Genomic DNA, 27,716 nt, shown 5'->3' with positions numbered 1-27,716 from the left:
TCGGCAAATGTCCATTAGTTGGTGATAACGTGATTGGATCATTAGTTCGGCAAATGTCCAACAGTTACTTCACTCGATTGGGCTCGATCAAGTACAGCCGGGTCAACACTTTGGAGTCTGAAATGCCAAGTTGCCAACGCACACAAATTTGTCACCTGTTTATCATTCCACCCAAACGCACAGAAGCGACCAGATTATGTTCCGTCACCTCACCTCCAAGTTTCAAGGCATTGAAGATGTAATGAGCTGTATGTATCCTCCACCAGGAACTTTTACAGCAAGTAATGCAAACACAAAAATGTCGGAAGGGCAGATAGGATCCAAAACATGCCAGCTTAGATCACTCCGCCATTCTTTCTTTCACATCATATCCACACGGATTTTAAGACAAAACTAAACACAAAATCAGAGGACTAATTCAGAAAAAAGCTTGGATTTTTCTTAGTTCAACATGATACCGAGAAATACACTACCTGATATCAATAAATAAAGGAAATAAAATATGGAACAAAAAAGGCTTCTGCGATTTGGAGTCAATTATCATTAGATTGTTGAACCTTTTCAAATTTGCCAAGAGCAAGGTGTAAGAATCAGTCCCAAGGAATGCAAGTAGAAGAGTCAGGAAGGAAGCTTCAAGTTTCTCAAGGTTGCAGTGAGAAGAGGGAGTTTGGTGAGAGACCTTTGCTTGTACTCTTTCTCCAAGGTCTTTGCAGCCAGAGTATGCAGTTCTGAGCTATCCTTGTCCTCTTTGTTCCGCCCTTTTGAAAGCTGCGCAATGGCGGCACTACACTGGATAACAGAACCAACACCACCCATTAGCCAGTACTCAGGTAATTGGGGTGATGAGGCTAAGCTGATGCTAGGGTGGGAACCATTGTGCAAGTGCACGTGCATGTGTATGTGTGTGTGTGTGTGAGAGAGAGAGAGAGAGAGAGAGAGAACCAAGCAAATGCCAAAAAGCGCTCGGGTGTTTTTGCCCCCAGTCAAATCTATGGTAGATGCATAATATTTCTTAGACATCTGAAGGTTTTCTAGCCCACCAAGTGTATAGAGTACCTGTTGAGGCAAGGAAGCAAAACGATAGGAGCTTAATTCAAGCTTTCTTAAAAAGTATGAGATATACACACCAACGTCTTAGGTAAAAAATATTAATCTTGGAGGTTTCTCGGATAAAAATTTCAGTTTCTAGGGTTTTCATAGGGAACAGATCATTATGCAGGTGGGCATCATGACAATGGTATTAAGGTCCATTACCAAGTTCAATTTCAAGTGTTCTCAAAAACTGTAAAATACACAATATGCATACATGTCTACGCTGCATGTTCAATGTTCCAGATTATTTTTAATATAAAAAAAAATACTTTTACAGGGGTGAATGTGTATGTAATTAAGGGTTGACAAGTCTACGGTTGAGTATATGTTTTCGTGTAATCACATATTTACACTAAACTGGAATTACTCACATCGGCATATGCTAGGTGATATAGGGGAACCAACGGTTGACATAATATTAGCTCCTCATAACAGAAAGCTGCTTGCTTGTACCTGATTACGGCAAGTAAAAGAAGAAACTTAACAAAATGCAGGACCTATAAGGCATGAAATGCTGAGATAATAAAAGATAATTATATCTGTCACTATATATAGAAAATGATCTGCTAGGTTCTAACTTCCATTGCTGGAAACACCACAATCAATCCTGTTGGATCCATCTGGTATAATAGCTCAAACATCAAGTTTTGTGGCATCAACAGCACTGGAAATCAGAAACTCCAAGGCTGCTTGGTATGGTTGTCCATAAAATAACATTTACAAATATCTCACATTTGTAGTGAAACATATATTTCAGCAAGTTCTCTCCATGCCTCATGATCTGCCATAAATCTGTAACCCAAAAAAAAGTAGGGATTTAAGAGATGCTTCTATGGCCAAATATCATTGCATGTAAAAACATATGCAATAATAATCATATATTGGAATACCATGCTGGCTTACATTTCAAGATACTTATTGAGACACTCAATGGCCCCTGAAATATTGCCTTGTGCCTTTGCCATGGCAACTCTCCTCTTCTGGATTACCTGGTGAGTGAAAAAGAAAAAAAAATGAAATGAGGCTTATTTTTTCTGCATTTCTGGGGAACATAGAAGCATAGTTTCTTGCCAAAAAAAGGTAGCATAAGTTCTTTGTCATAGATACAATTTTAATGTCAAGAAGACCATGCTGGCAACTTTACTTGATCGAGTGGGTTATCCTCTAAAAGGCTTGAGTAAGCTACTTCTGCATCCTTCCATGATCCCCTAGCTTCAAGCAACATCCCTTTTAACCTACCTATTGATTATTGCCAAAGCAAGGACAACAAACAAGCATAAGACATTTGAAAGTAATTATTCAAAATTAGGAGATCCCCCTGTACAGTAACTTTAGGTTTGCTGAACTCACCAACCCTCATGCTCTCAGGAAATTTCCTCTGAAGAGCATTTATACAGTCCTGAATAAAGATGTGAGAAAGTAAATTATACCAAAGCTTTTGTTATCTGCTAGACAATAAAATTATATCAACTAAAAAAAACCTTGTATAGCATTAAAAGAGAAAATGAACACAAGCAGATAAGCTTAATAAAGTGCACAGTTCAACTAATGAAGGAAGCAAAGATTTCACAGAAACAACAAAAAACTTTCAGGAAAAGGCCAAAGTTACCTCTGTAATAGCGTAAATATTATTCTTACTTTCCTGAATAATAAGGTTCAACTAAAGAAGGAAGCAAAGATATTATTCCTGCAATGTTCAGAGAAAGGCCAGCCATGTAATAAGGTTCCACAGGTAACTAGGTGCTGCACATACACCCTACATTAGATTCCTCTTAGGAGCAGTGTCAATAACTGCTCATAGGCTCACTTGGTCTTTTGGTGCACAGCATGCTTTGTTCTAACTTTGATTAATGTTACGTCCTTTCCAAAAACTTCAATATTCATGTTTTGTACAATAAAGCAGTTACCACCTTACGTTTTATGGCCTTTATCCGTGTTTAAGGAGATGTTGAATAATGCATAGGAAGTTCTGTATAGTCTTCGTCTAAAGACCCTAAACCAACTAATGGCCACAACTGTTGTTGCCTTGTTGGTCCCTGTTATGTAGGGATGGCAACGGGGTGGGTTCGGGGAGGGTTTTGTAAATTCTAGACCCTACCTGCCTCCCTAAACCTTCCAACCCGTACCCGCCCCAAAACCCGTAGCGGGTTAGATTTTGTTCACCCAAACCCTCCCCGTATATGAAAATGCAAAACCCTCTCCAAACCTACCCTCCCCGCATTCAAAGGTAAGGGCGGGTTGGGTTTAGAACTCACATCTAATTTTTTATTATTTCCAGCAATAAATAAGTAAAATAACACAAATAAACAACAAAATTTCCAATTATTTGATTAAGACATGTAGAAAACACAAACTATAAATTATCCTTTACATAAAATTCAAAATATTATTAAATTCAACACGTAGTACATAAAGTTTATATGCTTCCCAACAATGCGAGTCGGGGAGGGTCAGGTTTACCCTAATACTGTACCCTACCTGTACCCATACGGGTTGTAGAATCCCAAAACCTCTCCCTGCCCCAATACCCATCCCTCGAGCAAAAAAACTGCCCCGTCAGGGAGGGTAGGGGCAGGTACCCACCGGGTAGGGTAGAAACTGCCATCCCTAGTCTTATCTGGGGGTACTAACTGAGGGCTGGCCCGTTGGTGTGCTAGCTGGTTTGTTCCAGCGTTGACACGGAATTGAATCCCACAACCAACACTTTGGGGAAAAAAGGGGTCAAGGGAAAGTTATCAATGGTGCATGGCACCAAATACCAAAAAAAAAAAAAAAGAGTTATCTGGGGCCATGGGAAGGGTGAAATGATCCCAGTTAGAAAGCCCCTTAGTCCAAAAACCAATTAAGAGTCTTAAATATTTTGTAATTTTAAGCCAAAGGTAAAGAATCTTTTGGCATGGTCGCCCAGCTTATTTTCTCCATAAGTATGGGCTAACTTCTTATTAGTTTTTGATAAGAAGAAATAAAATTTTATTAAAGGAAAAGGATAAAAATACATTGACAGTGAGATTTCACCATACAAAGGGAAAACATCTAAAACAAAATACAAAACAACCATTTATAACTCAAACACCCTTGCTAACCAAATCTAATTCTATCCATAAGCTAGCTCCAAATGCCTCTATTGAATTTTTTAAATTACAAATGAACTAAAGACTAGTGGACAACCAAAGAATAACTTTTTTTTTTATCAATAACACTTTCATTAAATCATCAGTAGAAAATTTACAGGAGGAAGACAAACACACTTATCTCCCAAGAGTCACTAAGAGCCTCATAAAATAAAGAAAAAAGAAGAAAAAGAGAAAAGAATACACTAAAGTTACAGCTTAGCCCAAAACAGTGAATCCCTTTCTGCCCCTTGTTTAGCTAAACCGTCAGCTAGGGAATTAGTCGATCTTTTAACCCAACATGTCTTAACTTCCATCTCTCGCACCAGCCACATGAATTTCCTCCTCTCATTGTTATACTTCCATAAACCATTTTGATCTTTAGTCAGCCATCCTATCACCACCTCCGAATCCCCTTCAATTATGAATTTCTTGATGTTCAACTCCTTAGCTTTCCGGACTCCTTCCATAACTGCAAGGATCTCAGCTCTAAGGGAGTCACCCACTCCAATTGGGCCTGAGAACATGGCAGAGATGACCCCATTTTCGTCCCTAAAAACACCTCCAATCCCCGATTGCCCCGGATTTCCCCTACTGCAACCATCAAAGTTTAATTTCAAGAATCCACTAGGTGGGGGAGTCCAAACCACTTTCATTACTGACTTGATCTGTGTGCAATTTGCAATTTCACCCCACTTCCTCAACATGTCATCCACAGTGTAATCTGTGAATAGTTCCAAATATTTCAGCCACTGTACCGCCCTAATATGTATGATAGCCCTCAGATCTGCTACTCTTCTTTGGGTTTCTGAGAATATCCTGGAGTTTCTTTCCTCCCACAATGTCCAACATACTGCAGCCCTTAGTCCTCTCCACATTATCCTTCCCCTTTTTATCCGCCACCTGAAAAAGGTAGGGGAGAAAAGGCCCTGCAAGTCTGATGGGGGATTCCAACTGCGTCCAAATAAGGAGGAAGCCCAATCCCAAATTGACCTCGCAAAGTGGAAAGACACCAGTAGGTGAAAACCAGTCTCCCCATCCGCTTTACATAGAACACATCACTGAGGTGACAAACAAGTACTAGGTCTCTTCTTTTGGAGTAGATCACCAGGGTTAATTCTTTCCAGATAGGCTTCCCAACAAAAACTACCAACCCTAGGAGGTATTGCTTTGCACCAAACCTCACCAACAGGGAAAGGGGGGAAGGTAAGACTGGTGGACTGACTTAAGACTTTGAAGAACGAGGCACAAGAGAATAAGCCATTGGGGGTAGGTGTCCAAATTCTAGAGTCCTCCCTAGTGGGGTCTAAGACAACGTTATCAAGAAGTGCAATAAGGCTCGAAATACTGCCGAGGTCTGAGTCCCTCAAATCCCTTCTTAAACCCAAGTTCCACCCAATCCCAGAAATGGAAGAGGACAGGGTGATGAAAGACGAGATCGGCTCATTTTTCAAATCAGAAAGAGCATACAAAGAAGGAAATTGATCCTTTAAAGGGGCGCTCCCCACCCAGGTTTGTTCCCAAAATTTTATAGAGTTACTGGAATTCAAGTCATACCTGATATTAGGGAAGAAAACTGGTAGCAAGTCATGAATGGCTTTCCAAGGAGAGTTGCTTGTGGTCCTAGCTCTGACTCCAGCGTCCCATCCATTGTCCTCCAGCCCATGTATACTTGCCACTATTTTAGCCCATAGCTTCTCCTTCTCCATAGGGAACCTCCACAACCACTTCCCCAACAGAGTCATATTCCTTCTCCTGATACTCCCAAGCCCCACGCCACCACAAGACTTACTCCTACACACTATCTCCCAGCTAACTTTGTGATCCCTCTTCTCCTCTCCTGGCTCCCACAGGAAATCTCTCATAAACTTCTCTAATCTGTTAGCAACCTTCACTGGGATTTTAAACACCGATAGGAAAAAGATGGGTAAGTTAGCAAGCGTGGCCTTAATTAATGTAATTCTCCCACCGAGAGAGAGGTAGTTCTTTTTCCAGGATACTAGTCTTTTTTCAAACCTTTCCACCATCGGGTTCCAAAAGCTCTCTCGCATGGGATTATCACCTAATGGAAACCCTTAGTAGTTCAAAGGCCACCCCGAAACTTCACACCCCAACATTTCAGCACTCTCCCTGAGCTCTCCCTCCTCCAGGTTCACCCCCATTATACAACTTTTCCCAAGGTTATCCTTCAAGTTAGACATTTGCTCAAACAGTTGTATCACCAACTTCAAGTTCCTGATCAAGCTCACATTACTGCCTTCACAAAATAGAATCGTGTCATCAACAAACTGTAGATGAGTGAGGGGGGTTTCCACCCTCCCAACTCTCCAGCCTCTAATGAGCCCCCTAGCATCTGCTCTGTGAATCAGTTTCCCCAGAACCTCCGCAGTTAGAATAAACAAGAAAGGAGACAGGGGGTCTCCTTGTCTTAAACCCCTACTGGCTGGAAAGAAATCTACCACTGTCCCATTCACTAGTACTGAATAATGACAACTCCTGACACAACCCATGATCCACTTGCACCATCTAGCCCCAAACCCAAATTTAGTCAAAACTCTCCTCAAGAAATCCCAGTCCGCCAAGTCATAAGCCTTTTCCAAGTCCAACTTACAAACCACTCCCTTCTTCTTATCCCTCTTAAAGTTCTCCACTTTGTCTTCCACTCACAAAGGCTCCTTGATAGTGTGCAATGATATCGGGCAATACCTTCTTCAACCTCATAGACAACACTTTTGCAATGATCTTATACAAGCTATTAACCAGGCTAATTGGCCTAAAATCCTTCGGGTGGGATGCATCTTTCTTTTTTGGAATTAAAGCTATAAATGTAAAGTTCACACCCGGATTGACAACTCCTCTCCTGAAAAACTCCTCAAACACTCGCAAGAGATCATCTTTCAAGATCTCCCAACAGTCCTGATAAAAAGCCATTGTGAACCCATCCGGCCCTAGAGCTTTTGTTCTATCCATAGAAAACACAGCCTCCTTGATCTCTTCTAGAGTAAAGCTTCTTTCCAGCCTTCTCTTGTTTTCTACTCCTACATCTGGCCAGTCAAAACCTTCTACCCACACCCTTCTACTCGCAGGCCTTCTTAGAATAGATTTGAAGTGCTCCACACAGGCCCTGGCAATCTCCTCATGTTGTACTAACTCGACTCCATCTACTACCAATTTGGAGATAAAGGTCTTCCTTCTCCTACCATCTGCTAGAGAATGAAAATACCTAGTGTTTCTGTCTCCCTCTTGCAACCACTTACATCGAGATTTTTGCCTCCAACTAATTTCCTCCTTGTGCAGACAATCCTCTAGCTGTCTTCTCAAATCTCTCCCGAGGTCATTGTCTTCCTCTCCAAATTCTCCCCTTTCTTCTTTAGAGTCAAGGCTTTCAATCTTATCCATCAAATCTCCCTTTCTTTCTTCTATCCTCCCAAACTCCATCAAGTTCCACTCCTTGATTCTTGCTTTCAAGAATTGTAGTTTCTTATGAAATATCATCCCCTCCCATTCCACCAATGGAGTACAGCCATGCCACCATTCCCTCACTTTGTTAGTAAACCCTAGCTGAAGTAACCACATAATTTCAAATCTAAAGGGGGTAGGACCTCCACACCTTCTTTCCTCCTTACATAATACTATGGGCCAGTGATCTGAGGTCACCCTTGGGAGAGCTCTAGAAGCCAAGGTTCCCCAATGTTCTTCCCAATCCAAAGAGAACAAGAATCTATCCAGTTTAGAGCAAATGGGTCTAGATTGGAGGTTTGACCATGTAAACGTCTTTTGGGCTAGGGGAATCTCTTTAAGCTCAAAGGCATCCACAAAACTATTAAACTTCCTCATGCTTGTTGTCACCCTCTGGTTAACCTTATTGGACTCCTCCGAGAATCTGATCACATTGAAATCCCCACCCATGCACCAAGGCCCATCCCACAACCCTCTAACATCAGCCAATTCCTCCCACAACTCCTCTCTCTCTCTATAGTCATTCGGTCCGTAAACATTTGTGAGCACCCATGTATAGTCATCCTCTTGCTACTTAAACTTCAGAGACACCGAGTACTTTCCGATCAACTCCTCCAGACCTTCCACCACATCCTTCTTCCACATTGTTACAATCCCCCCAGAAGCACCCCACGAGGGAGCAGCCACCCAGCTAATTCCCCTGGCTTTCCATACACTCCTTGCCCATTTATCATTAAACTACATTCAAATAGACTCTTGTAGCAACACAATGTCTGGGTCACACTGTCTTATTACCTCTTTTATTGTCGCCCTCTTCCTTGCACTCCCAATTCCCCTCACATTCCAACTAAGAATCTTCATTCCGCTTCTTGGTAAACCCATTGCCACTTACCACTACTTTCCCCTTTCCTCCTGTCTCCCTTTACCCCGAGCTTCTTATCACCTTCTACATCTCTCTTCAATCTCTCTACTTCACTCAATCTCCTCTTCTTTATTCTGATCTTCTCCTTCCTCTTCTGTAAGTTTTCTTTCAGCACATTCAGATCTTTCAACCTGCAACCTAGCTTCCCTACAAATTCTGCTATCATGTCTTCTCTCACCGAGTCCACCAGCCCTACCCTTCCTACAGAATCCCCTCCATCTCTATCCACCTGCCCCTTCTTCCTCTCCTCTGGTCCCACCTCTAGTCTTTCTTCTCCATCCACCCTCCCTTTCCTATTACCTCCCCCCAACCCTGCTCTCTCCCCGAATCAAAGAATAACTTTCAGCAACTAATTTTGTTTTAGACTGATTTTTCTCTTCAAATATGCATCTGTTCATTTCTTTCCATATACCCCAAGTCCCCAACAAACTGCAAACTCTAATAATGTATAATACTCCCGGTTATCCATTTTCTTACCTCCCAAGCTTGGCCATAAGGAAAATATCTTCACTGGTTTGACTGGAGTCGATATTTGATATCAAAGAAAGATGCTCAAATGAATTCCATCCAGAAACAATGAACAAATAAATACCTCACATCTTCCTCATGCTCCTCCTTATTCAAAATAGATATACTTGGCATCTTGAAACCTCTTGATTTCAAATAGTCCAATGTTAAGATCTCCAGATGATGATATCTACATGGCCCATGAAAGGTCTGAGCCCAAGAAGAAGTATTCTCTGGAAAATCACCTCCTTAGCTAAATGCTGGACAAGAAAGAAATTCAAGGATCTTGAGGACAAAAAACATAGAGGCGGAGTCTATTATTGCAAAGGTAAAAGGAACTCTCAAGCAATGGGTCTGCATACTTGGGGAATTCAAAGGGATCTCATCAGAGGACTTCAGGTTTTGCATATGATGAATTGACTGATAACATGCTATCAAGAAACTTTTTTCCCGGATTTTGCATATGATGAATTAAAACCTATCAATAAATGTCTAAAAACAAAGATCAGCACAATCTGCTCCCCCACTTCCCAAATAATAACAATAGTAACAATAACAACAACGACACGCTTTGAAAACCTGGTCACTACTGAGGTTGATCCTGAAACTGAAAATACTACTCTAGTATAAATGGAGCTACTACTTTAGCTTTTTCCCAACAAATTTTTGTTTCTTTTGGGGTTGTTCTTTCTTCTCTTATTAAACATCTATTGGGTTTTCTCAAAAAGAAAAAAAAAATCATTAAAATGCGCTTTTTTCTTTGGGGGCTAACTGGCTAAGTAAAATGGAGTTTCTTGACTGTTCCAGATGCCTACTGATGTACCTTTCTGAACACTTGCTCCATATTGTAATTTTTGCACACAATACATCATTGTAGAACTCTACAATGATGGTAGAGTTCTTCCCTTCCCTTTCCTTTTCTTTTCTTTCTTTTTCTTTCCCTTCCCTTTCCTTTTCTTTTCTTTCCCTTCCCTTTCTTTTCCTTTCCTTTTTTTTTTTTCCTTTTTTTTTCCTTTTTTCAGTCTTTTTATATGAGGTGTGCATGAGGCGCATGAGACGTACACCTCTAGCACGCCTCATGAAAAAAGCCATACGCCTCTTGCACCTGAGGCGCACGCCTCAGAGGTGCCAGCGCCTCTGGCATATGCCTCAGGGCGTTTTGGGGGAACCTTGCCTCTAGGCATACACCTCCCATGCCTTTTAAAACACTGCCCGGGGGGTGTTAAGATGACACCCAGCCGCAGCCTTACACACAAGCAGTTTACACTACAAAAGTTCAATCAAGATACATGAAACTGATCAAGATTACAAGCCTGTAACTCAAGAAAATTCCAAAAATTCTTCCCTAACTTTGCTCTGCTAGTCTGATGAAAATATGGATGCACCAAAATCCAATTGGACACCAAATTTTCAACCATAGCTAACATCCTTCCAATGTTCTTCTGTTTGTTCTCAAATAGTCTTCTATTTCTCTCCATAAAACCCAACAAACTGCAAAAGGGAAGCAGCTCCACAGTCCACACGATTTTTGCTTTCTTGCTCCTGTTAAATCTTGGCCAAGAGGAGAATAACTCTGTTGTAGTGGAAGGCTGAATCAAGTTCATTCCAAATAGGAAGGAAAAAAAAACTCCACATGAAATGAGCAATCCTGCAAGAATAGAACAGGTGGAATACTATTTCCTCATCTGAGCAGCACAGAGAGCAGAAACTTGCCATACAAAAACCTCTACTCTTCAGGTGTTCTGAAGTTAAGATGCTATCTATAGACACTATCCAGGCAAAAGCTTCCACTCTAGGTCGGATAGGATTCCCCCACACTCCTTCCACTTGATCAGCAACCAACTGCTCCCTTATCAGTGCCAAGTAAAAGGATTTAACAGTAAAAGATCAATTTTGCATTCTTTCCATCACAAGTCATCCCTAGAAGAGATAGAAACATTTGACTGTTGCAGATTTTCTAACAGCAGTAGTCATTCTTTAATTTCCAGATCCCTTAATGGCCTCCTAAACTTTGGGCTCCACGCCAATTGGTCTCCCTTACCTCAAAACATTGATCTACCCTCACCTGCTGCTCTGAGAGTCTGTAAATTCTTGGACAGAGCTCCCTCAACTTCCCAACCCCACATCATTCATCTTCCCAGAATCTCACTCTTGACTCCACCCCCACCTTAAAACTGACCAAAGCTTTGAACTCTCTATGAAAACTCATTATCCCCTTCCACACACTCACTCCATAGGAATTCGAAACTTCCCTTGATTCCCAACCAAACCTCACTACCCCATATTTCCTGGCTACCACCCTCCATAAAGAATCCTTTTCTGTATCCAGCCCAAAACCTCCATAGCCACTTACCAAAAGAGCCCTATTGAACAGCTTCGCCCTTCTAAACCCCAGACCCCCTTTTCCTTTTGGTCTGCATACCTTGTCCCAATTCACCAAATGGAACTTCTTTTGGCCCCTAATTCCTTCCCAAAGGAAATCTCTCTGTAGTTTTTCGATCTTGTCAGCCACCTCCCTTGGAACCTTTAATAGTGATAGATAGTATGTTGGTAGACTTGAAATGACACTTTTAATGAGAGTAATTCTGCCCCCAAGAGACAAGATTTTGCTTTCCACTTCCCCAATCTTTTTTCCACCCTTTCTAGCACTGGCCTCCATACACCTACTTCTGAAATCTTGGTCCCCACCGGGAGACCCAAAAAGTTAACTCCCCTAACTGGCATTCCAACACTGCAGCACACCATTCCAGCACGTCCCTTTCTACATCCCCCACTCCAATAAGTAGACTTGAAAGGATACTTCTAATGAGAGTAATTCTGCACCCAAGAGACAAGTATTTTGCTTTCCACCCTTTCTAGCAGTGGCCTCCATACCCCTACTTCTAAAATCTTGGTCCCCACCAAGAGACCCAAATAGAGGAAAGGTAACTCCCCTAACTGGCATTCCAACACTGCAGCACACTGTTCCAGCACCTCCCTTTCTACTTCCCCTGCTCCAATAAGTAGACTATTGGACAAATGAATTTCCAACCTGTTAACATCCCAAAGTTTGCCAAATATAGCCCTTAAACTCAGCACTTGGTCCACTGAGGCATCTAAAAAAAGAGAGTGTCATCTGCGTACTGAAGATGAGAGATGTAGGGCCCCTCAAACCAACTCTAAAGCCTTCAATCCACCCCATCTGAACACCCTTCACCATAAGCAGATTTAGCACCACCATAACCAGAACAAAAAGCAAAGGGGAAATTGGACCTCGCTGCTGTAAACCTCTAGATGCTTGAAAAAAATCTGAAGAGACTCCATTGAGAAGAAGAGAAAAAGATACTAAAGGTATGAAAGCATACACCAAACTACTCCATTTCTCCCAAAGCCCATTAAATGCTGCATTTCCTCCAAGAAACCCCATTCCACGTGGTCATACGCCTTTTCAATGTCGATCTTACAAACCAGACCTGGCCTCCCACTTCTCAGCCTAGAAACAATACATTCACTAGCCACCAACACCCCATCTAAAATTTGCCTTCCTTCCACAAATGCCATCTGGGTTTCTCCCACCACTTAATGCAGGACTGCTTTCAGCCTCCGTGATAGCACCTTATCCAAGAAATTATAAGGGCTGCTTTAAACTGATTGGAAAGAAATCTTTAATATTCACTGCCCCAACCTTCTTTTGAACCAAGGAAATAAAAGTGGCATTCAACCTTTTATCCAGCTATTTTGTGTCACAAAACTCCTTAATCATTTGAACAAAATCCTCCTCCAAGAAGCTCCAACCAGCCTTAATGAAGCTAAAGTTAAATCCATCAGGCCCTGGAGTTTTGTCTACTCCAATCCTTCTCAAAGCTTCTCTGATCTCCCCAATTTCTACCTCCCTTTCTAACCAAACTGCTGAGTTATCATTCAACTTCCTACATTCCAAGTCCCCCAAAGACACCCACCTCCAACCCCTTTCTGAAAATAAATTCTTGTAGAACTCTACCGAGCCCTCAATTTCTGTCTCGAGCTCACCTCCTCCCTCAAAATTAACCTTTCCAGCTCTTTTTCCAAGGAATCCTTCTCTACTAGAGCCTCTCTTGAGATTGAGAACTGCCCCTCTTCTTCCAGCCTATCCAGTTTCGCTAGAATTTCCAAAACCTCCTTTTTCCTCAATTCAGACCCTCCAAACACCTTTGATCTTCTACCCCTCAAATCTCCCTTTAGAACCTGAAACTTTCTCAAACTCCTGGGAGCTGCTGAGCCTTCCACCTGCACATTTCTCCACCTCTCTTCAGCCCACTCCAAAAAAATTGTTTCTTGCAACCAGACATTTTCAAATATGAAAGGTCTCACTCCATTTACAGCTACAAACTTTCTTAAAAAAATTGGTTTGTGGTCTGACATTCTTAGAGTCAAGGCTTCTTGAACCACCTCCCCCACATACTCCACCCAATCTCCTGAGAATAAGAACCTGTCTAGCCTTCTAAGGATTTCTCACCATTTAACAGTGGACCAATAAGTCCATTTCCTTCAATAAACTCTCCAAACTTTCCCATTCCCACCGATAACCTCCTCTCCCTTCCTCCTTTCATTTCGCTCCTCCTTAACCACATTAAAATCTCCTCCTACCACCCTAGGACCACCCCACAAACCCCTCAACTCTTCCAATTCTTCCCAAAACTCAGCTTTTTCTCCCTCCAAGTTTGGGCCATAGACGTTTGTTAAACCCCAACATCAATCATCATTCACCTCTTTCAGACAAACCGACACAGAGAACTTTCCTACCTTCTCACCCACATTTCTGTATACCCCCCAGATCCCAGAAAATGAGTAAACCACCTGACAAATCCACTGCACTCAGCTCCAGCCACTCCCAGCCATTCCTTCCCCAAATCTCCTCCTTCAAACCCAGATTGAAAGATTCCAGCTTCATCTCCTAAAGTAGCACAACTGTAGGGCTATGATTCCTAATTAAGTTTCTCACTATCCCCCTCCTCTCCTTTCTCTCAAACCCTTACATTCCAACTAATCACCCTCATCCTGCTCTTCCTGCCTGACAATGAAATTGAAGGAGGCTCTGTTCCTCCCAATTTTTTCTTTTTCTCGGTTTTTTTCTCCCTTCTAAATTTCTCAATGTGTTCGAAAGCCTTTCTTGCAAATTCTTCCCCTCCCCAGAAAAACAAACCCAGGGATTTGCCAACATAGACTTCCCTCTCAACCAATCTATCAATTTCTACTTAGCCATTTCGGACCACATCAGAAGCCTGAACTGTCTCCCTTTTGTTCCTCCCTCCTCTTGTCCTTTCCCTCTCTCCCCCTCCAAGCACACTTCTCATCCTAACTCCCCTACTCCCACTCCTTCCACCCCCTGAGAAGGAGCTACAACTCTCTTTTTCTGTTGTATACCTTCTCTTTCCACTCACTCCCTCCAATCTCTCCAAAAGGTCTTTTTTTCATCTCCCAGGAGATTCTGCTTCTTCCCTAAACTCCTTTCCCTCCTTCGACCTGTGTTTACTTCTCTTCCTCAAGCTTCGACCAATTTTCGAGATAAGGGAGTTTACCTCCTAGTCAATCTGCTTTCGTTGAGAGCAGTAGCATCATCAGAAACCCATTGCCTGTCCTCTGTTATGCAAATACAGGGTGCCAAGATCCTATCTTCTTCCCCCGATGAGAAGTTTGCTGGAGTTAGGGAGTCTTTGGCCGCCTGTTGGGAAATGCCGCACTTTGTTGTCTCCAAACAAATCTGTCCCTGGCCTTTCTTCCTCTCCAAACTTCAACACCTGTACACTATCATCTTGACGATCTCTCTCCTCTCCTGGCAAAGAGGCACCTTGGGTAGCACTTGAAGTTCTTGCAATGCCCCTGCTTCCTCTTCTTCGCTGAAACTCCACCGTCTTTTTACCTTCTGCATATTTGGCAACCACCCAAATCCAATCTTCCTTTTGGTTCCTCTCTCTTGATAAATTTTTCAAGAAGCCCCTCTTAATCAGCCTTTTGCTAATAACACCCCTACCTTTCTTTACACCCAGACTTGCAATCTTCCTCCCAATTCCCCTCCTCTTGTGGGCCCCACCTACTAGAGGATCAAAATTACATCCTCCTGCCACCTGTGTCCCTCTAACTTCCCTTTCTTCTACGTACGAAACAGGCTCCTCCGCCTTTATACCCTCCTCCCTCACCACATGTCCTTCACCATTCATCACTGAACCTTTCTCACCTTGGAAAATTATAGAACTGCCCTTCCCAACATCCACCTCAGACTTGCCTTCCTCCTTCGACTGACTGTTCACCTTCCTTTATTGAAACTTGTTCTCCTAAAACCCGTTGCAGCATCCCTCATCCTTAGTCTCTTCATTTCCTTCCTTCCAATTATCCCTCTGCTGCATTGATGCAAAATAAGTTCCGTCCTCTCCCTCTACCACCAATCTCAGATTGTATTTCTCCCCATCAAAAAACAACTATGACTCTTTCGATACATTTGAAACATCCCACTCTTCAACCAGCAACCTAGCAGAGTCTAACTTATTCTAGGTCCTGTTCCTATTGTCAAATTCTAGAAAACCTCCACAAGCTTTTCCAATTTCTTCGGACATGACAATGCTCCAGGCATGTAATGGGATCCCAATCACTACAACCCATGCAACTCTCCTCTTCCTCCCTCCTCTCAACGCTCCAGCCATCGGGAACCACCACCCAAGCCAAAGGTCCAATTCCCTACATTTACACGACTCCTCTTCTAGCACCTTCTCCGCCCACTCTTTCATATTGAACAGAAAGAGAAGTAGGCCACCGTTTAGTCTACACCTGGCTCTGCTCCAACGAACCTGTCTACCAGACTCGCCTTCAGCACCAATAACCTCTCTTCTAGTCTACCAATATTCTTTACTTCCACTGGAACCTCTCTCCTCCCCACTCCAACCTTGTCCATTGCCTATGAAAAAGCAGAAAATACAGCTAGGCTTAAGCATCCAAGGTGTTCTAGAAGTCATCTCCAAAGTTTGCTTTGCTTAAACCTTCAAATTTTGGTAGAACTAAGACCCACCCTACAATCCTGGAACTGATGACAGTTCCTAACTCTCTATTGCTTCTCGATTTGCCTTAAAAAATCCTCTTATTTGTTTCTTTCCAGATGTAAATCAGTCCTCTAATATCAATGTTTAAATTCAGTGATTAGCAGAATAAAACAGGTCTGAATAACTGTATAAGAGAAGAAAATGGCGAAGAGAAGAGGTAAGAGAAAAGGAGTCGAATCAATTCTCCATTCTCCTCTAACCCTATTTTATTAAGATCTAAAAATTAATGATGACAAGTATGCCCTTAAGTGGGTGGCCAGCTTGGCAGTTACATAAAGGAAATAAACAAGAATAAATAACAGGTCCATTAAGTGTGGCCCATCAACATAAAATAAAAGATATTACAAGAGAGGCTGTTAGGGCCCATTCGGCTCAGTCTCTTTACACTCCCCCTCAAGCTGAGCATAGATGTCAATCATGCCCAGCTTGCTTATATAGTGTGTCAATTTTCCCCTTGGAACTCCCTTGGTCAAGATATCAGCCAGTTGCTCTTCTAATGTGATGAATGGTAAACAAACTTTTCCTGAAGAGACTCTTTCTCTTATGAAATGCCTATCAACCTCAATGTGCTTAGTTTTGTCATGTTGAACAGGATTATGTGCAATGTTGATAGCAGCTTGGTTGTCACAATAGAGTATCATTGGTTTCTCATAGTCCACCCCCAATTCCTCTAGAAGGGATCGTAGCCATAGTAATTCTGACACACCATGAGCCATTGCCCTGTATTCTGCTTCAGCTGAGGATCTAGCAACTACTGATTGTTTCTTACTCCTCCAAGACACAATATTCCCAGCAACCAAAGCACAATAACCAGAGGTGGACCTTCTGTCATCAATACATCCTGCCCAATCTGCATCAGTAAAGGCTTCCAGCTTCATGTGACCATGCCTAGCAAACAGAATACCTTTCCCTGGAGTACCTTTCAAATAGCACAGAACCCTTTTTGCAACAGCAAGATGAGTATCTCTAGGAGAATGCATAAACTGACTAATAACACTTACTGCATAGGAAATATCTGGCCGAGTCATGCAAAGGTATAACAACTTCCCAAGCAGTCTCTGAAACACTCCCTTATCAGGCAAAGGTTCACCATTTGTGGCAGAAAGCTTATGATTAGGATCAATGGGAGTGGAGTTGGGTTTAGCGCCAAGTTTACCAGTTTCAGCAAGAAGATCAAGGACATATTTGCGCTGAGATATGAAGATACCATCCTTAGATCGAGCAACTTCAATGCCCAAGAAATACCGAAGATCTCCCAAGTCTTTGATTTCAAATTCGGAGTTGAGAAATCCTTTTAGTTTGCTGGCCTCTTCAATGTCATTACCCGTGACTACAATGTCATCAACATAAACAATCAGATTGTGTTTGAATGTAGCCAAATGAGACAAGAGCAGCCTGAAATCTCTCAAACCAAGCCCGAAGAGATTGTTTGAGACCATAAATAGATCTGTGTAGTTTACACACTTTGCCTTTCATTTCTTTCCCATACACTCCTAGAGGTAGAGACATATAGACCTCTTCATGCAGGTCTCCATTCGGGAATGCATTTTTACACCAAACTGGTGTAGGGGCCAGTCAAAAGTAGCTGCTAGAGAAAGTAAAACCCTGACTGAAGTCATCTTAGCAACAGGAGCAAATGTCTCAAGATAGTCAATGCCATACATTTGGGTGTAACCCTTAGCAACCAACCGAGCCTTAAATCTCTCAACAGAACCATCAGAGTGATACTTAATGGTAAACACTCATTTACAACCCACTGGTTCCTTCCCTTCTAGCAAGTCCACAATATCCCAGGTATGGTTCTTATGCAATGCATCAAGTTCAGTCATCATAGCATCCCTCCATTCAGCTTGAGATAATGCTTCCGGTACAGACCTGGGTGTCACATGGGAAGACACGGAGGCAAGAAAGGAGTAGTAGGAAGGGGAGAGAAGGCTGTAAGATAAGTGTTTAGAGATACAATGGGTTGTACACTTCTGCTTGCCCTTGTGAAGAGCAATAGGAAGGTCAAGGTCTGGGACAGTCAGAGATGGGTCAGTAGAGGGCTGGCCTGTTTCCTTAGGAATGATGGGAGTGGCAAGACGCTCTTCTGAAGGAGTGGAAACAACCTGCACATGTCTGAATCTCTGCCTTTGTTACCACCTTTGGAGAGCAGGAGCAGAAGGAGGAGGAGGAGTTGGGATATCAGAGGTAGGTCCAGTGGAAGAGGTGGACACCCCATGATCGGACTCACATGGGATGGGAAGAGGAACGGCTGGAGACACAGCAAAGGGCTCATCAGATTTCTCCCCCTCAGGAGGAATACAAAAGAAGGGAGTCAATTCTGCAAAGGTGACATCCCGAGATACAAAGCGGGTGCCACAAACTGGATCAAAACAGCAATAACCCTTCTGTATGGAGGCATATCCGAGAAACACACACTTATGAGCCTTAGGTTCAAACTTGTGCCTCTGTTGACTATGAATATGCACATAGCAAGTACACCCAAACACACGGAGAGGAAGAGAAAAGAAATCCTCATCCGGGAAGAGAAGACTAAAAGGAGTTTTAAAGCCAAGAACCCGGGAGGGCATACGGTTGATCAGAAAGGTAGCAGTAAGAACAACATCTCCCCAAAACTTTACAGGAACATGGGATGCAAACAAGAGGGATCTGGCAACCTCAACCACATGCCTGTTCTTTCTTTCCACCACTCCGTTTTGTTGTGGAGTGTAGGAACAAGAACTTTGACAAATAACCCCAAAAGTTTCAAGATAGGTGGAGAGGGTTCTCTTAAAATATTCCTTAGCATTGTCAGAGCGGAATATTTTGATACGGGTATTAAACTGGGTGAGTATGAGTTCATGAAAATTTTTCACAATAGCTAGTACTTCATCCCTGGATTTCATGAGATAAATCCAAGTGTAACGTGAATAATCATCAATAAAAAGGATAAAGTACTTGTAACCCCCCATGGTTGGCATGTGATATGGCCCCCACACATCAGAGTGAACAATATGGAAAGGAGAAAGTGATCTTTTATTGCTAATTGAATAGGAATGTCTACAATGCTTTGCCATCTCACATGATTCACAATGAAGACTCGATAAAGACACTCATTTAAACATATCTGGGAACAGATGACTCAAAGCAGAAAAAGACAAGTGACCAAACCGAAAATGACATAATAAAATTTTGTTAACAGATTCTAACATGACCGACTCTAAGGCAACTCCATGAGGTGGTCCCAAAGCTTGATCTAGTGTGTCCAGCAAGTATATTCCGTTCGCCTCATGGCCACTCCCAATCATCCTCTGAGACTGCATGTCCTGAAAAACACAATGAGTGGGAAAGAAAGTTATGCTGCAATTCATGGACTTTGTTAAGCTACTAACAAATGAGAGGTTTTTGTTAAGCTTAGGGACATGAAGAACAGAAGATAAGAACAGGGTGTCAAAGGTCTTTATATCACCTTTACTAGAGATGGGGGCAAGGGACCCATCGGCAAGGGATATTTTCTCTTTCCCAGAGAGAAGGTGATATGATCAAAAAAGGTTAGATAGACTGGTCAGGTCTGATGCACCGGAATCGACAATCCAAGGGATTTTATGATTACCTGAAGCTGAAGCATGATTTGCATAAGCACAAGTACCTGAGTGAGCAAAAGCGGATGAGGATGATGTACTGTTCGAAGGGTGAGCTGAAGAACTGTAGCTTCCAGGTGATTTAGGAGTCTCCCATACTTCTCAAAATCCAGCTTCATTGTAGCCAACTGTTCAATGGTTGATTTCTCTTCACTCTCCTTACTTCCCCCTTCAGGTACTGTAGCAGCATTAGCAGTCTTGGGTTTTCCCACCTGACTGCCCTTCTTAGGGTTATTAGTGTTCTTAAACTTATCAGGGAGAAGTCCAGGATGAAGCTTCCAACAGGTGTCCTTTGTATGTCGTGGTTTCTTGCAATATTCACACACCTGTTCTCTCTTCTCAGTAGGGCCCTTTGGTTTCATTCCTGCATGTGCAAGATGTTCTGTAGGTGGACTCTGCAACTGAACCTGCCGCCTACTCTCCTCACTACTTATCATAGCATATGCCTGTGAAAGAGTAACCTCATCCCTGGCCAAAATATTTTGTCTGATAATATCAAACTCAGGGTTGAGTCCAGTGAGAAACTCAAATACCCTATTTCTCTCCACCAACTTTCTATACATTTCAACATAATTTTTACTCTCCCATACCACTGTCTCCATAACATCAATTTCCTACCATAGGGATTTTAGTATAGAGTAGTAGATTGCCACACTCTTCTCCCCTTGTCTCAGGTTTTTCACATCACTTTTCAATTTGTACGCTCTGGCTACATTCAGTTTCTTTGAGTAGGTCTCAGTTACACTGTCCCATATCTCCTTGGCCGAAGACATCCAGAGATAGTGCTGGCTTATATGGGGTTGCATAGAGTTAACCAACCATCCTATAACAGTGTAGTTCTCTTGCATCCATTTTTCAAATTCAGGGTCTGTCTCTTCAGGTTTCACCTTACTACCTGTGAGATACCTGAGTTTTCCTCTACTACAAACATAGATTTTTATAGACTGTGCCCAAGCAAGATAATTCGTCCCATTTAGCTTAATTGTGGTCACACCAGTCAAAACAGAATCTACTGAGGCAGGTCCAGAAACCGGCACCTGCTTGAACTCACTTCCGTATGTCTCCATTAATCAAACGGAAATCAAAGAACAAAAAAATTTGACTATGTAAACTTACTTGAATCCAAACCAGAACTTGGGTGCTTGAAAAACTAGGGTTTTGCTCCGTCCAGCAGATGGGAGGAAGAGAGAAGATGTTGTCGCACCTACCAGACTAACCCAAACTCTTCCAAACCTGAACCGCCCTCCTTTAGCAGTCACAAGACACCTTCCAAGCACAGAGCGCCACACCTGAGCTTCACCTTTCCTGGTAGCCTCAAAAATCTCTAGTTGGCTAGGGTTTCGGGCAGCAATAAAACAACAACACTTCTTGGCAAAATCTGGCCAGAACTAAACTCTCCAAACCCTTCTACCAACTAGGCAAGTGATTCTCTATACTATAGAGAACCTATCTCTCCATACACCCTCTTGATTTTAGAGTGTACAGGAATGAAGAAAAAGAAGGAAGAGGAACTAAACCTGCTCTGATACCAAGATGTAAATCAGTCCTCTAATATCAATGTTTAAATTCAGTGATTAGCAGAATAAAACAGGTATGAATAACTGTATAAAAGAAGAAAATGGCGAAGAGAAGAGGTAAGAGAAGGAGTCGAATCAATTCTCCATTCTCCTCTAACCCTATTTTATTAAGATCTAAAAATTAATGATGACAAGTATGCCCTTAAGTGGGCGGCCAGCTTGGCAGTTACATAAAGGAAATAAACAAGAATAAATAACAGGCCCATTAAGTGTGGCCCATCAACATAAAATAAAAGATATTACAAGAGAGGCTGTTAGGGCCCATTCGGCCCAGTCTCTTTACATTTCCATAGCTGTCAAGGCGACACCTAGGCGACAAGGCACCCTTTGAGGCTCGCCTTGCCTAATCGTCAAGCAGTTTTCTACTTTCTATTATAAAATATTTTTTTATTCTTTATTTTTTGAGATTATAATTATAAAATAGACATTATTAAACTAAAATATTTATTTTGTGTGTTTATATACTAATTTCATTTTATTAATTTCTTATTTGTTAGGGTTTAATCAACATAAACATTGCTAAATGTTGTATTTAACCCTCAAAGACTTCAAAGCCTGAACCAATAAGTAAGGAAGCACTTAAAATTTTGTCTATTACTACTACTACTACTACTATTTTTTCTTTTCTTTTCCTATAACAAAAATAAGGGTTCAGCCCCTATATTTTTTAAATTTACTTTTTCTTATTCTTTTTCTTCTCATGAATATGTTGATTTTTTTTTATCAGTGAATATGTTGATTTTCTATACTTAACATGAACTTTATACTTTTCTTATGAAAATCATGAACAATTATCAAGGAAATATGGTTATGGTACCTAGGGAACTACCCTAGGATCTATGTTTTTTACATAAAAAAAAATCCATCGCCAAGGCGATGCCTAGGCAACTAGGCGACACGGCGCCCCCCTGTCGCCTAACCTCGCCTTGGTGCCTTGAAAACTATGTTTCTTTCCAAACTTCCCAACATACAACAAACAAAACACAACTCCAAATGATTTTCGTTTTGATGCTTCCATTTATCCTCGACCAATGCCCAAAAATTTCCATGCAGACACTAGGACCCCATCCATCCATGTTGAACGGCTTGAAAAAATAGGCCCTAATACTCCTAACGTAACTGTAGCGTATTAGAAGGTGAAGAATAGACTCCTCTTTCAACAAACAAAGAGGGCATCTACTCGGAAACCGATGGTCTTCTTTTTCAAATTGTCTTGAGTCGGGATCAATGATTTAAAAGGCGCGTTTCAGGTGCACCTAGTCGCACAAGCAAAGCACATTTTAGGGTATGCGCCTCGCTCAAGTCCTAAGCGCACGCCTGGTGCACCTTGCACCTCAGCCCAGGCGTGTGCCTTTTTAAAATTCTGCACTTTTTGCTTTTCTTTTTAGTCTAACAGCTGGGCTGGGGGCTCCGCCCCCAGACCCCCAACCACCCCCTATGTGCTAATGTTGTTCATTCATTCATTCCAATAAAATATCTTCTTAAAAGGAAATTAAAGTTATAAAATCATTATTTTTTATGTGAGAAATAAGAATTTAAGACCCTAACATGGACTTGTCTGGGCTTGCCTCGAGGGGTGTGGTACAAAGGTGACTCATAGAATCAAGAATGTAATATGTTTTACATCACATTAGCTACTTAAAGTAATGCAATTGAGGTAAAAAAGAGATTGTGGATTTTACATGCTTGAAAATTCTTTATATGTTTTCTTTTATTTTTAACTTTTCATTTGAATAAGCTTTACATGTTATGTTTATGTATTTTAATCTTAGATAATAGGTTTTTTCAAACATTTATTTTAAAATTTAAGTTTATATTTTTTATTAACATTATGTTTAATATTTTTTTTGAATTTTTTGCCTTTTTTTTTAATTCTTGGCATTTTCTGAATTTTCTGACACTTTTTAGCTTTTTTTTTGTATTTTTGCGCCTTGCTTCAAAAAGGTGCATGCCTTGCCTTGCGCCTTGTGCCTCAAGCGCAAATTGGCCCTTGCGCTTTTTTTGCGCCTTGCACTTTTAAAACACTGGTCGGGATACTTCCCATTGAAATGAGCCAAACAAAAGCCTCCACCCTTGAGGGAACTAGTTTCCCCCCATACTCCTTTAAGATACAATTGCAAAAGCTATATAAGTCATCTCTATCAAGTTAAAGAGCACTATTTTGAAACATGTACATATTCAGGTAAACACATTTGGAATGCATTAAATACTCAAAAGTTGGTTAACATAATGATGTGGCAGATAAATTTCTCCATGCCAATACATCTATTGTGAATAGTATCATCAATTTCTTATTCAAAGGCACAAACATGTTTATATCTCAGTCTCATTTGGGGATGTGCCCTTCTGTGTAACCAAGGCAAGCACATAATTAAAGATAAGAACAATGATCAGTTACAGACTGCAGTCAAAAGGCTTCATAAAAGACATAGATATTGATATTATGGCTTTACTTAAACAGTTGCCTTTACATGTGCATTTGAACCACAGAAATGAGACTTTAATATTAGATAAACCAATAGAATCCAACTTCAAATATGATTTCCAAATGGAGAAACTTTGAAGACACTTCAAATGGTAAAACAAAGGGGAAATAATTCTACCTTTGCAATATCAACACATTGACAATCCATAGCCGCAATGGCCACCTGCTCATAGAGTGTCCACTCTACATCAAGTAATGGAAAAACGTTAACCACATATTTTGTGAAATAATAGGAAAGTTCCGCACTATATATGTGATAAAAGGCATCCAGATTGGCTGGAGGCAAAAGCATGCACACCAGGCTGGGCAACCTATCACAAGTGAACACACCGGTGTTCCATGCACATAAGGTGTAGGTCCCACATGGGCCCTATGTGTGCAGAACATTTGCATGTTCACTCATAATAGGTTGCCCAGTCCAGTATGCATGATTTTGTCTCCAGCCCATCCAGTCCCAGATAAAAATTACCTAGAAAAATTACAAAACAACTGTAAAATCAATTTAAGAAAACCAACAAAATTAAATCAACAGAAACTACTCAAAGGAGCATTATAATAACAATTTTAGAAAACCTCTGTAGCTGTTTTTAGATTTTGAGAATATATTTAGACATCACAATGGAGATGTACAACTTATTTTTCACTCTTTCAGCACACAGCCTTGATGTACATGGGCTCTATGTGTATGATAATTCTTTTCCATAATGTAACATGATTAAATTATTGTCTTTTTTGAAAAAAAAAAAAGGAAAAAAGTGCCACGGTCCTATTTTGGCCACATCATGTACTGTGCTATCCATTCCTCCACTTATTTCTAAAGTGAGTGCTGGTCTTCACCATTCCTTTCCATTAAAATACTCTTCATATTCTCCAATCAACAAACAGAAAAAAAGGAAAATAGAAATCCAAATGCAAGAATAAAGAAAGGTAACCAAAACAAGGCACCAGAAGATTCCTACTAAAATAAATCCTTCGACCAAAATTTCCTACTTCCGCCTCTGGTAAGAGATCTACCTGTCCCATTGGTTTAATGAGAAAAACAAGATAACAAGATGTTAAATAAGGATGGCACAAAAGAAAATTCTCTAATGGTTTGAGTTGCTAAGAGACAAAACCTAAGAAGCAACCAAGCCAATAGCAGTGGTTGAGTTCCTTTCAACAAGAACGGATGAAACCTAAGTAGCAACCTAGAAGATTTACGCCCCTCCAGCAAAGCATATGTTTCATCCATAATAAAATCGTTCCAACCAAGTAGTCCTGAGATTCTGTAAAAGGACTTTATCCTTATCATCCCTCCTAACACCTAATTGTCAAAATGACCATTGAATGGGATGGTCAGCATATTCTACATACTAAATCTTTTTTCATCATTAATAAAAAAGACATTATAGTTTAGAAGATTGTGATGAGGGTGATGAAGGTTTAGAAGAAGATTATGATCAAGGCGAGGATGTGGTGTTGGATGAAACTCTTTTTTTTCTTTTGAAGCGTATTCATTTGGAGTCAAAGAAGGTCAAAGAGAACCAGAGAGCTTTTGAAAATAAAAAATTGAAAATGAAGCAAGAAAGAATGATGTTAGAGAGGAGTCTTTGGAAAATGATATCAAAGATGACAGGTAAGTCTGAAAAGACAGATGAGGCTGAAGTTGTCAAGGGTCCAGCAGAGAATTCAGAGAAGTTTACAAATTTCTTTAGACATTTTAAGAGTCAAAAAAGGTCAAAGTGCAATTCAAGTTTTGAAGGTTTTTGTTAGGCTGAAAGAGGGTCTATTTGGGGTTGGTCCTAGTAATAAGGTGAAGAAGCTGAGAAGGGTCAAAGAGCTCTTCAATAAAGTCAATGAAGAGGCAGAATTAGAGATCAAAGGTTCAAGAGGCGAATAGTGGAGTGATTTCATAAGAAGCAGGATTGGGTTGTTTGTTGTGAAAGTAAGGGATGTTGTTTCTTTGGGTTCTAGTTTACTGATTGTTGTTAAAGGTTGGGTAGAGATGTTTTGTTTGGTTACGGTTTGGTGTACTTTTATTAGGGTGGTGGTGTTTGTTTTTTGGGGTGAGAGTTTTGTTTATTTGTTCATGCGGGAGTGTTTTTTGGAGTAGTGATTGTAGAGTTGTTTTCTCTCAGGTGATTCCTTATCATCAAAATAAAAAAAAAAAAATGCAAGGTCATAATATCCAGCAAGAACACCAATTCAAGAAACCAAGGAAGTAGTGTGAAGAAATCTTATAGGCAAGGAACAAGACTATCATAATCAGATTTACAGATAACATGCACAAGGCATGAAGGCAATATGCATTTATTTTCTCTCCCTTCAGAAGCAAGCATAGCAGATCTGCTAACTTTCTTCTAAACCCTATTCAGACAAAAAGTTCGTGTCCTGGAAGAAATATGGATCCCTCACATGTGTTTATCCAGCAACTTCATCGAAGGAGAATCACTATCTACCAGAATTATATAAAAGATACATGATAGATATATTAGAGTTCAATGACAAAATTATTTGACATTGCCCTTAGAGGGCAAGCACAAGACATGCTTAAGGGATTCAAGAAAAGCAGCCACGTACTCAAGCTAAACATTTCTAATATTGCTTGAAGAGCTAGAGTTCTAGGAAACGAAAGGACCGTGGAGTTAAAATAGCTAGCTGACATAAAAGTATGACCAGAACCAAATATTTTGTAAAGCCATGGACAATTGATAAAAGTAATGATGTAGGAATAAACATTTCTAATATTTCCTAAAGGTTCCTCAAACCAAGCTCCTATATAACAAGCAAAGCTTCATGTCCCCAGGGAACAAAAAAACGTAAAAGAAAATCACTCTAAATTTAGAAAGACATAAGTGGGAGTAAACTAATCTAGAAAAACAAAGGAGGAGAAGAATTGCGTACTCAACTGCAAAATTAACAGTTTTAATTCGTCAGAGTGTTCTTCAGTAACAAGATCAAATTCAATTTACAATCTCTAAAATACTCGAGGGAATACTATTTTTATTAATAATCAGTCGCCCCCACAGATAATAATAAAAAAACGAATTTGAGGAAGGAAAACGGACTTACCCTCTCCACCGAGTTTGGATCGCTGCTTTGGATCGTTCAAAATCGATAACCCGTGCTTCAAAACCTTTTCTGAACGGCGTACTTTGAGCTTCCTAACGAGACAGAGATACTCCCAAGCGCCGCCTCCGCCATTATCGACCTGATTTTCAAGCCTGTTCAATTGGGCTTCCTCTACTGCCCCCACCATGTTTGCAGAATTACAGAAGCGCCGCTTCTTTCAACGCTGCAGTAAGCAAAAGTAGAGAAAAGGGGGGTAGAAACTCGCCCTCACTCTCTTGATTCGTTCTCTCTCTGTGTTAGCGGTTAGCCGGCTTTGGATTGATTGGATCTAGGTGGAGAGCAGGGATCTGATCTGACGACTTGGCGAGGAGCACTTGTTTAACGAAAAGACCAAAGAAGAAAGTTTTATTAGGCTTTCCGAGAGAGTAGAGGCAGACACCAGACCGGCACTCAGGCAGTGCACAAGAAACCTGGCCTAACATATGAGCTACGGCCCACTCATCTCCATGAGGAATGTGGGCCGTTGAAGAGTCCAGAGTCCAGATATTTTAGATTGAACCGGACCGGCCCAATAGAGGTTTGTTTTCGAGGGCTACACAGAAAAGGGGTAAGCCCACCCCTCCCGAAAAAAACCAGGTGCAGGCAAGATTCGATGAATTGGGCTTCAGTCAGGGCAAAGCCCGTTCGAGCAGCCTTTTACTGCCTTGCATTGATAATATTTCTGTTTTATTTCATGGGAAGGCTGTTAGAACGGTGTGGACACAGGTTTGCCTTGAAAGAAGCCGACACCATTCCAACAAGGGAATTTTAGAGAACGAACTAAATGGAATAGAAGGAAAGA

General features: G+C 41.1%; 2 protein-coding genes across 3 annotated transcripts; both read right to left on the bottom strand.

Moving 5' to 3' along the window:
* Positions 1-394: 394 nt before the first annotated feature.
* On the bottom strand, positions 395-27,586 carry LOC104596596 (Protein prenylyltransferase superfamily protein). Of its 2 annotated transcripts, XM_010257842.3 has the most exons (9): positions 26,876-27,586; positions 23,943-24,007; positions 2,443-2,491; positions 2,237-2,331; positions 1,996-2,081; positions 1,825-1,884; positions 1,464-1,545; positions 943-1,056; positions 395-789 (listed from the first exon to the last, which is right to left on the bottom strand). In XM_010257842.3, the coding sequence occupies exons 1-9, from the start codon at positions 27,060-27,062 to the stop codon at positions 619-621; spliced, it is 909 nt and encodes a 302-aa protein (XP_010256144.1). In that variant the 5' UTR covers positions 27,063-27,586; the 3' UTR covers positions 395-618. The 2 variants fall into 2 exon arrangements, with proteins under 2 accessions (XP_010256144.1, XP_088751261.1); XM_088895135.1 differs by lacking the exon at positions 943-1,056 and having other exon boundaries at positions 26,876-27,339.
* LOC148804137 (uncharacterized) lies at positions 2,438-20,364 on the bottom strand. Its single transcript, XM_088895136.1, has 2 exons — positions 19,771-20,364; positions 2,438-19,447 (listed from the first exon to the last, which is right to left on the bottom strand). Exons 1-2 carry the CDS (start codon positions 20,362-20,364, stop codon positions 19,235-19,237), a joined length of 807 nt encoding a protein of 268 aa, XP_088751262.1. The 3' UTR covers positions 2,438-19,234.
* Positions 27,587-27,716: the final 130 nt, after the last annotated feature.

This window comes from Nelumbo nucifera, chromosome 1, assembly GCF_055504915.1.
Source record: "Nelumbo nucifera cultivar China Antique chromosome 1, China Antique-T2T, whole genome shotgun sequence".
NCBI classification, from domain to species: Eukaryota; Viridiplantae; Streptophyta; class Magnoliopsida; order Proteales; family Nelumbonaceae; genus Nelumbo; species Nelumbo nucifera.
Note: the sequence above shows the minus strand (reverse complement) of the source record. Positions and strands in the feature narration are given on the sequence as shown.